The following is a 10,949-nucleotide window of genomic DNA, read 5'->3' as shown; positions in this document are numbered from 1 at the left end:
TCTTCTAGGCCGTTGTCACTTGCGTGTTTTTGAGGCCGGCACCTACATCTTTTAGCACAGGACTTGGCGAAGCGCCGCGCAGACCACATCCGAGATATCGTTCTCGCTGGTAACTTCCATGCGTCTCACCTTCATACTTGACGTCCAAAGCACACTAGCTGCTTCTTGTGTAAGCACGAAGCCAAGCGTTTCCGCAAACGTTGTTTTAGGTGACGTCCGTACAGCTTTCTTAATCTCCGTGTCGCGAAGTCCTTTAATAAAGGCGTCGATTTTTAACCTTTCCAGCACGTCATCGGGCACACCGATATACGCGAGATTGGCCAGGCGTTCGGTTTCAGTAGCATAATCTTGGATCCTTTCGTTCAGCTTCTGGCAGCGCGAAGACAACTCTAGGTGGCTTACCTCCTGCACATGTTTGCTACCATATTTCCTTTCCAATGCATCCATAATTACAGCGAATTCCGTCTTTTTCCCTTCCGTGATTATCCAGATAATTTCCACTGCTGCTTCTCTCAAGGAGGTTATTAAGGAGACCGCTTTATCGTCGTCATACCATGTATTTTGGGTTGCAACAACACCAAATTGCAGCTTGAATGCGTTGAAGTTGGTGGTGCCGTCAAATAAGGATGTTTTTACTTTGATAGAGCTGGTGGTTACGTCATTAGTTTGTAGCTTAGCCATTTCTGTTCTTAAGGCTTTTATTTTGGCATCCAACTGGTCTATCGCATTATCAACTTTTTCTTCCAGCACATTAACTTCTCCTTCGAATTTCTGGTACGTTTCGTCTATATGTGTTTGCAGGATGCTTTGATTTTCCTGAATTTTTCGATTTTTTCCGTCGTCCCGTCAATTTTTGATTCTTTTTTTTGTTGTCCTGACTGTATTTGCTGCTGAACTTTCTGTTGCCCTTGTTGCATTTGTTGTTGCATAAACTGCATAACAACGGCGTTTGAAATACTTCGCCCTTTTATACACTGTGTTTTTCTCCTGCTGTAGCTGTATTTTTTTTCCTCCTAAGTTGTCGGTTTGCTTCTTTCCCTGGTATTATTATATTCGAATTCAACTATGGACACACGCTCTACGTCTTTTTCTAGATGGTTGACCAGTCTTTGTTTTTAATTCAGCTTTTCTACCGATTGTACGAAGGTTTCCTATTCTCAAGTCCTGTTTGAGCTGATCCATTTTTAGTTCTTCTAATATCACCACTTCTCTTGGTTTCCACGATCCCACTTCTGACAACTGTTGTTATGTAATTCGCCTTTTTAAGATAGGACTCGTACCACTAGATCATGGATATTCTTTTCAAGAGAAATACACTTCAAAGTTCTTTTAATTATATTCCTTTAGAGTAGGATTATTCATAACCTATTTTTTGGCAACACTTTCGACTGCTCAACTCAAATATTCTTTTTCTACTAACCCTGCCTTCCACAAATATTCTATTTATATACATTTTTACAAGCATATTTCTATACCCAAATTCTTGGCTTCATTTTTAATCCTTGTCTGCTTTTCCGCAAATCGTTTTCATCTGCCGACAGCTGGAATGAATTGGATTTGGGATTTCCGTAACAATATTATCAATATTATGTTTTTCAGGTACTTGCAAGATGTTCACAAGTCTAAAATTATTGAAAACGTTTGAAATTGAGAAAAAGTGTATTACTCTTATTACAGTATATTAACACTATTTCTACCAAAGGTGTCAAAAGGACACTTTTCGAAATTTACCTTAATAATATTCTATAAGTGTAATCACATTTTCTCAATTCATGTTTTCACTTGTCATATAATAACTTTTTAATTTATTTGGCAGTATAATATTTCTTCAGCTCATGCTAGATTTTTATATAAGTACCTGGTGTATCTATTTCTATCATGAGATGCCTTTGGGACACCTTAACGATTTTACAATATTTTCAAATTTTAAATGCGCCTATTGACATCACCGTTTCAACTCTAATTTATAAAGAAATTTACGTTATAATTCTAGAAAACCAAGCAAGCGCTATTATTTTTATATTCGGTTGCTGCTTGCAATATTGTATTTTACTGCAGATCATTGAAGGGCTGAGTTCTAAAAATACTTGTATAACGTAGTTTTGAAGTTTTGCTATTTTTTATAGTGACATCAATTCAGATATATAGTCGTCTAAAATTTTTTGAAATTATAATTTCAGGTGTGTAAATAGGAGTGTATATAACTTTCGTTAGCTCATTTATTCTAATTTATATCTAATCGTAAGGATGGCCGCAATGTCACAAATTAGGGAGCTATTGCAGGAAATCAATGGTATAAGTGAAGAATGCTCGCAGATTGATGAGGGCTCACAATCTGATATAGATGAGTTGTCTGAATTTCCCGAAAGTGAGTATGAATTCTACACCGAATGTGAAAATGAGTCTTCGAACACTAAGGAAGAAAAGGAAGATATTTTGAACGTAAGTAGGAGACGAAAAAGAATGGAGTTTGCTAACAGAACCTAGAGGTAAATTAGAGGCATTTATACCCATACGTGGTGCATCTGAACAAAAAAATGTCAAGGGCCTTAATTTTTTTCTAATATTACGAGCCGAAATTCCTTAATAGATATTCTACAATTTTTGCGCTTTCACAAAAAAGACGAGCGAAGGCGACGTTTTGAAAAAGATAAGTTTGCTTTGGTTTCAAAAGTCTGGTACTCGCTTAAAAATGTTACAAGACAGGAGCAAATATCACAATTGACGAGTAACTCTTCGCAGCTAAAGCCGATTCATCCAATATATGCCAAATAAACCCGATAAATTTGGCATCAGATGTAAATAGTAAATATGTTATCAACGGGTTTCCATATTTGGGAAAAGCCGAAACGAAACCGGCATCAGTTTCATAGGGTGAGTCTGTGGTTTTAAAGCTCATTGAACCATTTACTGGCAGAGGCAGAAATGTTACTATAGATAATTTCTTTACTAGTTCTGCCTCGGTAATTAAACTTCTATAGAAAAAAACTTCTTTAGTTGGTACTGTGTGCCACAATAAGAGACAACTCCCAAACCGGTGAAAATTATAAAGGATGAAATGGAACGGTTCTCAGTTTTAGCAGCTTTACGCATCAGAAAACTCTATTGCCCACAATTACAAATTGAAGGAAGAGATTGCTTAAAGATGGATTGGCGGGTTGCAGTAGGATGATCAAGGCGGATTCTTGCATATATTGTATTCTTGATTTTGTCGACAATGATCGGATAAAAACGCGGAGTGGATTAGGATTAACATTTGAGTAGTATTGAAGACTCGTTTTCGAAACGTCCAACCCTATGGCCATGTTGAAGTACCTGTAGAACAGACTGTCAATAAAATATTTAAAGTTATTACAGGGACTAGACAAGTATACCTTTTAAAAAAAAAGAGGACTCATGGACTTTGTTGCTTGAAGCTTCGATTTCATCCACGCTGCATACCTCAAAGAGGCTACCAGGGTCAAATACTTCTATAGACAAGTTACAGCGTCTTGTCTTATTTGTTGATTTTTTGAAAAGGGCATGTTTATTTGCAAGTATTTCCAAGGGAAATTACGTTTCATCGTTAAATAGATTTGAGACTAAGAGCGATTCAACAGATGTCAGTCTTTATAAAATAAAATGAAAATAACTAAAGGAAGTGTTTGCTTGGTGTTCTTTATATCACCGCCTTCGGTTTGCAAACTATCCTTGTTGTAAATACTTCTTTAAAAACGAAACTTAACAATATGTCTTTTCTTGTAGTATACAGAAGCAAATCGCTTCAGAAAAGGAGACAAATTTAAATTAAAACCTGAACTCAAATAAGGTTTGCATTTTCACACATGGAAAAAGCTTTTTTTTCCAATTTGGACCGGTTATAATGTTTGCCGTAAAGATTCTTAAGCTAAAGATCTCTCCAGGAAATAGCTACGGTGCTGCCATTTTTTAGTATATTTCAAAAAAAAAAATTTTTCTAGTACTTAGAGGCATGCTTAACAACATCCTTATGTACTATAATTGTGTTGCCGTTCCTTTCATTAAAAAAAATTTCAAAAACGTTATTAAAGTAGTCAACTCCCGTATAGAAACGTTGTGGTTTTCGAGCTATATTCCTTTAGTCGAAACGATGCACCAAATTTTTACATTTTCACGAAATTATACAGTTTTCGATTACAGAATTTTATTTTATTTTAATCAAAGTCGATCGACAAGTTAGTGCTAGATTTAATGTGGTATGTAGGAAAAGACGTATCCAGGTAAATTTATATACCTGACTAATACAATATATATTAAGTCATGCCCAAAAAATCACAGTCAAGATTGGTGCGATATCTAAAAAAGGAATGTATATATATATATACGTATATATGTATATGTATATGTATATTATATTGAATCAGTCTCCATCTGAAAAAGCTCAAGAAAAATCTTGATAAGACACTGAATTAAAGATTAGTGCTGTAACAAAAATATAACCACAATAGCTGGCAACTCCTAAAAGTTTCTTTAGTATGGTTCTGGGCTATAAAGAATAATAAATAATTTAGCATCACAGGTAAGGAATAAAAACAAAAACACAAATCGACTAGCCTTCATAATGTCACAAAAATATAACTGGACGACTAGATGGAGTGGGTATAGCTGAAAAATAAGTAAGGACTACAGTTTCAATATTTGATAGCCTCTACAGATAGATGAAAACGGTGTGTTATATGGAAAAGGTAGATGTAGCCACGTAAAGTGTTATTATGGTTTGAACTAGGATTCTGTTTTTATTGCAAACCGTTATAAAAATATTTTACAGTCCAAGTCTGTCTTGTTTTTGCCACGGGAAAGTGAGTGTTTTTGAGAAGTCAGTGAAATGGATTTGAGTGAATATTTTTTGTCAGTCAAGTTCAATGTATTTTAAAACACCACCGCTATGAATGAGGTTTGTTACTGTTTGCATTTGTTTCGTCTTACAGAAATGGAAAAAACGCTGCTGACTCGCACAATAATATCGCGTCTCAGCAGGGTGGACTTAATAAACATAGAGTAAGAAAAAAGCTTCATACATCAGTAAGAAGAACAGCGGTAGCAAAAATAACGTGGTCGTGCTTAAAACCTCCTTTTTCTAAAGATTTTTAACATAGCAAGCAGAAAGAGCAAATTCCAGGAAAAACCCTTGCAAGCACGGGTAAGATCTTCGGCAAAAGCAAAAGTATGTGATTGTTTTACAGCGTTATTTATATACGGACCCATGAATTAGGTGCTAGGAATCGTGTGACGTTTCGTGTATCTGTAAAAGCCGACTGTAATCTTAAACCTAGTGCAACGCGCTTGATGGACTTAGATATCCAGCTTAATACAGAAATAGCGAAATAAGCCAAAATAACTGTTCGAATCGTAAAGATCTACATCAAGAGTCGACTGTGAAAATGGCTTCCGAAGATTTACTACAACCTGGGCATGTGGTTAAAGAACGTTGGAAGGTAAGGTTTTGTGGTAGTCGCTAAGTCAAGCTTCTTCTTTATTATGCTGTCTTTCTTAGGTTGTCCGTAAAATCGGTGGAGGTGGATTTGGTGAAATATATGAGGGCCAAGATTTGATAACACGAGAGCAAGTAGCTTTGAAGGTTGAGTCAGCTAGGCAACCAAAGCAAGTATTGAAAATGGAGGTAGCTGTTCTTAAGAAGCTGCAGGGCAAAGAGCATGTTTGTCGTTTCATTGGCTGTGGTCGAAACGATCGCTTCAACTATGTAGTAATGCAACTGCAAGGGAAAAATTTAGCGGAATTACGCCGGGCGCAACCACGTGGAGCATTTTCTCTGAGTACAACACTAAGATTAGGTTTGCAGATACTAAAAGCCATCGAATCTATACATTCTGTTGGGTTCCTACATCGTGATATTAAGCCAGTAGGTTTTGATACAAAACATGTGACTACTCCGTTGCTAATATGTACGCTTTGTAGAGCAATTTTTCAATTGGCCGATTACCCTACAATTGTCGTCGTGTCTATATGTTGGATTTCGGATTGGCACGGCAATACACTACGGGTACTGGTGAAGTAAGATGCCCCCGTGCGGCAGCTGGTTTTCGCGGTACAGTGCGCTATGCTTCAATCAATGCTCACCGGAACAGAGAAATGGGACGCCATGATGATCTCTGGTCTCTCTTCTACATGTTGGTCGAGTTCGTTAACGGCCAATTACCATGGCGCAAAATAAAAGATAAGGAACAAGTTGGTCTAACAAAAGAGAAATACGATCACCGTATTTTGCTGAAACATTTACCATCAGATTTGAAGCAGTTTCTCGAACATATACAATCTCTTACGTATGCCGATCGCCCAGATTATGGGGTAAATGTGGTTTAAACGAATAAACAAATGAAAGGCAAATATTTGATGTTCTCGTACTAATCTTTGCTCTCATGTTTTTTAGATGATAATTAGTTTATTTGAGCGCTGTATGAAACGTCGTGGTGTTAAAGAATCAGATCCTTATGACTGGGAAAAAGTCGATGCGGTGACTGCAAACAATCAAGCAAACAGTCATGTACAAGTGAAAAATGAATTCATTCAGGGTAACGTCACACAAATGACTGTTGCCGCCTCAAACGCTAGTGGTACAGAATATGTAAGAAATTTGAAAATAATATATGCAATACTCTGTATAAATGTGACATCCTTTGCCCAATTTTAGGTACGAAGACGTAATGAGATCGACACTGCTCCCCTTGCAGCTACTGAGCCGGTTCATGTAAAGGAAAAGGTAGGATAATAAGTTTCTAAAGGTATTTGATAAATATAAAACGCCGAAACACAATCAAAATATTTGTTTTGGTACTCTGCATCCGTGTTAAAAAAAGTCACGCCTGGGTAATTACGACGAGTTCCGGAGTTAAGAATACGAATATTGAGTTACAATAAGTTAAGCTCATATTTCAATAACAGCGTTCAAGAGGCGTTCTATGAGCTTTTTGAACAAGGCCTATTGATTCTGAGTCCTTTGGTTGAGTAATAACCCGAAACAAATCAACTTCATACTTTGGTGGTTATAAAAAATATGTACAAATATAAAAATGTATATACAAAAATAAGCTATACGTGATAAATATTAGTTTGGGGAAAAAGAAATCCATTATTTTTATATGAACTTCAGGACTTTATTTAACATGCTTCGGATTGTCCGATTTGGGTCAAATATGCACCGTTTTGTTGTATGATTTGTTGCCATTTTAAAGGTAACTTCAAATTGCCTCTCTCATAGAAGTACTGGTCTCTATTTGCAAAAAACTCTAGTAGTCGATTTTCACAATCCTCCCTAGATTCCAATTTTTTATCATTAAAGAAATTTTGCAATGCAAGAAAATGATGATAATCGCTTGGTGCCAAGTCCGGACTGTATGGCGGATGCATTAAAACTTCCCAACCAAGCTCCCGAAGTTTCTGGCGAGTCACTGTAGATGTGTGTGGCCTAGCGTTGTCCTGGTGGAACACGACACCTCTCCTGTTGGCCAGTTCTGGCCGTTTCTGGTCAATCGCTGTCTTCAAACGGTCCAGTTGTTGACAGTAGAGATCAGAATTTAGCGTTTGGCCATATGGAAGCAACTCATAATAAATAAGCCCCTTCCAGTCCCACCAAATGCATAGCAAAACCTTCCTGGCCGTTTGAGGTGCTTCACCGCTCTTTGACCACGATCGTTTTCGCACAGGGTTATTTCTCATTTCCAGTCACCATCCGTCTAAGAAATGGGTCTATCTCATTCCGTTTGGCCAAGGCTTCGCAGATGGAAATTCGATCCATCATGTTTTTTTCTGTTAATTGGTGTGGCACCCAAACATCGAGCTTCTTTTTGCATCCAGCTTTGTGTAAATGGTTTAAAACTGTTTTATGGTCGATTTTTAACTCCTGGGCGATGTTAGGACTGCTAACATGCCGGTCAACTTCGATCATTTCTCCGATTTTATCGACATTTTCGACGACCGGCCTACCTGTGCGAGGTGCATCTTTAACATCAAAAATTCCTGAACGGAATCTACGAAACCAAAATTGCACATAAATGGCTGTTACAGTATCGGAACCATAAACACCATTCACAATTTTAGCCGCCTGGCTTGCATCTTCGCCTTTGTCAAAGAAAAACTGTAAAATGTACCGAATTTTCTCTTTGTTCACTTCCATTTTTAACACGCTGTAACTCACAACTGAATGCACCAAACAAAAAACAGCAAAAGAATTTTTTTTACTGCGAAATGTCACCTTTCCAACGAGCATAAATATGAAATTGTTTGATCGATACTTTACGAGAAATCTATCAGTACAGCCATCTACCGAAAAAATAATGGATTTCCCCAAGCTAATATTACGTAAGTGAGACACAATCGCACTTATGAAAAGTAATATGTTCTGTTAATCAGATTTAAACTGAACCTGAAATTGAATATGCTAATTTTGTGCTACATGCTACACTCAGCAAGATTGCGATTTTGGCTTTAGCGGTTTAAAAGCGATGATTTTGAAGTCAATAACAAAGAAAAGTAGGATCAAGAAACTTTCGAAGACAATGAATTGCAAGACTTACGGGACGAAAACTCAGCTCAAACTTTGACGAATCAACTACTTCTAGACGTTTAAATAGCATGGGAAAGATCCAAAGAAGGGATAATAGCTACCATGTGAATTGACTGAAAGAGTCAATTTAAATTGTTTCTACATTGTAGTTTCATTGCTTACCATGCAAGAAAAGAGTAGTTTTCTTTAGTGTATTGTAATTGGCGATGAAAAGTGAATCTACTACCACAATCCCAAGCGCAAAAGGTCATCGGTTAGCCCAATTTTTCTGTTCATATGGTGTGATCAGCAAGGTATGGTGTATTAAAAGCTACTAAACCCGATTGAAACTCTGACTGCAGATTTTTAACGTCATCAAGTGAGCTAAGTGTATAAATTTTTTTTATTATAATTTGTAACTCTCTTTTTAATTCTCGGCAAACCCTTGATCTGATTTGAATGCTTAAACTCGCACGTACCTCTGAGAACGATTAAGGTGTATTAGATTCGCAATATGCTTGTAAATTAATAGAATAAGCACTGAAGAACTCATCTTTATAAGTCAGTTAATACTATAAGAATGAGCACAAAACTCTGTCTAGTAAAACACACTTTGTCTTCGCTTTGTCTTTGCTAACCAAAATAAGTTCAAAAATTGGTGAAACCAGATTAACGGTTTGCCTGATGTTCAGATAGCAGCATTAAGGTACTCCGTTCTGCCCAATTAACTCGATAATGGGAACGATGGCGGGGATAAACAAAATGAAAAGCATTTTTTCTTGGCTTCCTTAGGTTTCAACAAACAAAACAACTCCCCGCATTGGATGATTCATGTGTTTAAACAAGGCTGAAATGCAAGTAAAATGAAACCACTTAAAATATATTTGTAGTGCGAAGTCTAATTCTTCTCATAATGTTTCACTATGAAGCAGATCTCGTTTCTGGATTTAACATTAGGTTTAGAAGCACTTGCTGCGTTATGACATTTCATTTTACATTCGAGGTGAATAAGTACATACAAATTTTGGCAACATGCTCGCTGCTATTTATAGCATTTTATAGCAACTTTTCCCTAACTGGTATATCCTTCTCTTAGCGCTGACCGGAAATTTAATATATTGTTAGTAATTCCATGTATTTTTAAATCAATTTAAGGCCACCTTTAAGACATAATTTTTTAGTATGGTATTAAAATTATTTTTTGCTTGGAAATCAAAATTCCGTTATTATTATTTTAATCAATTTAGCCGGAGAAATGAATTCTAAGACTAAATTCTTAAAAGCACTAGCATCTAAGGCTATCGGTTTTATTGAAAACGCACTTGATATTTGAACCGAGGATCGCTGAATTTCTAGTCTAGATATTTGCCTACTCGGCCACTCAGGCGGATATAATCGGATCGGATTATCCATTCCAACTAGAGTATATAGATATTCTTGGTAACTCCCCTTATCTTTCTTCTATGTCGGTCTCTTGGCATGTCATGAATCTTTGCAGAAGACGGTTTTTCTTCGAACTTTACTTATTTTATATATATAAACTTTTATAGATCATCCCAGTTTACTGCTTCTGTTTTGAATGTTCTCAATACCTCCCAACGTAATTCATTAATATTATTTTCAGCCTCGCCATATTCTGATGACGATGTAAGTCCATCTTCTGCCCACTAAGAAATTATCCTAATCCACTAAGCCTTATTTTAAGATACTTTCTCGTAATAATAAAACTTGCTGAGCGTCCATTTCCTGTTTTACGTGTTAAGTGCTTAAAAAGAATATTTGACGTGTATTAAAATTAACTGAAAATTGATTAACCTTATATAGACAAACAAAAACGTTAATAAACAAAAGCAAACATTTAAGTACTATGTGTACCTCTTTACCTATTTCTAAACCAAATTTCAAACTTCTTGTGTGTATTGTAGATGTTGCGATTTGTCGCGTTTTTTATTAAAAAAATTTAAATGTCAATTGTATAGTTAATTTGTTTATAAGTTGGAGTTTTTCCAATACATTAATTTTCGAAATTATAACAACGTTTTCTATCTCATCGAGTTACTGCTTCGTGGTAAGGCTGCCTCAATTCTTTTTAACCACGATGATGGGTTAGTATATTTTAAGTTGAACAAAATAAATCCGGAACTTTATTAACATAATCAAACACTTTTATATTTATGAACGTATATGTATTGAAGGTCTTTATTAACATAATCAAACACTTTTATATTTATGAACGTATATGTATTGAAGATATTTGAATTGGAAAGAAAAAATATTATTATAATGTACTAAAAGTAATAAATTCTAGGTCTAACAAAATAGAATCAGCACTAACAACTTTTTTAAAAAGTATTCTAGTCCAGTCGCTTTAATACATTATATATTAAATATTTTATTAATACGTGCATGTGAAACGTGTTTTCAAGATGTC

The 10,949-nt window shown here is 35.9% G+C and overlaps 1 protein-coding gene across 2 annotated transcripts in view; it reads left to right on the top strand.

The window, feature by feature from the left end:
- Nucleotides 1–4,947: 4,947 nt before the first annotated feature.
- LOC119643764 (tau-tubulin kinase homolog Asator) overlaps nucleotides 4,948–10,949 on the top strand; it is a 63,349-nt gene continuing 57,347 nt past the window's right edge. Inside the window, exons 1-6 of one of the 2 annotated variants that reach the window (XM_038043228.1) lie at nucleotides 4,948–5,158; nucleotides 5,231–5,453; nucleotides 5,513–5,878; nucleotides 5,935–6,324; nucleotides 6,407–6,601; nucleotides 6,668–6,736. In XM_038043228.1, the coding sequence (XP_037899156.1) occupies nucleotides 5,400–5,453; nucleotides 5,513–5,878; nucleotides 5,935–6,324; nucleotides 6,407–6,601; nucleotides 6,668–6,736 (1,074 nt within the window). In that variant the 5' untranslated portion in view covers nucleotides 4,948–5,158; nucleotides 5,231–5,399. The remainder of the gene's footprint in view (nucleotides 5,159–5,230; nucleotides 5,454–5,512; nucleotides 5,879–5,934; nucleotides 6,325–6,406; nucleotides 6,602–6,667; nucleotides 6,737–10,949) is intronic. The other variant, XM_038043229.1, reaches the window with a different exon arrangement.

Source organism: Glossina fuscipes, unplaced genomic scaffold (assembly GCF_014805625.2).
Source record: "Glossina fuscipes isolate IAEA_lab_2018 unplaced genomic scaffold, Yale_Gfus_2 61594, whole genome shotgun sequence".
NCBI classification, from domain to species: Eukaryota; Metazoa; Arthropoda; class Insecta; order Diptera; family Glossinidae; genus Glossina; species Glossina fuscipes.
The sequence above is the reverse complement of the archived record's forward strand: the minus strand, read 5'-3'. Positions and strand labels throughout refer to the sequence as shown.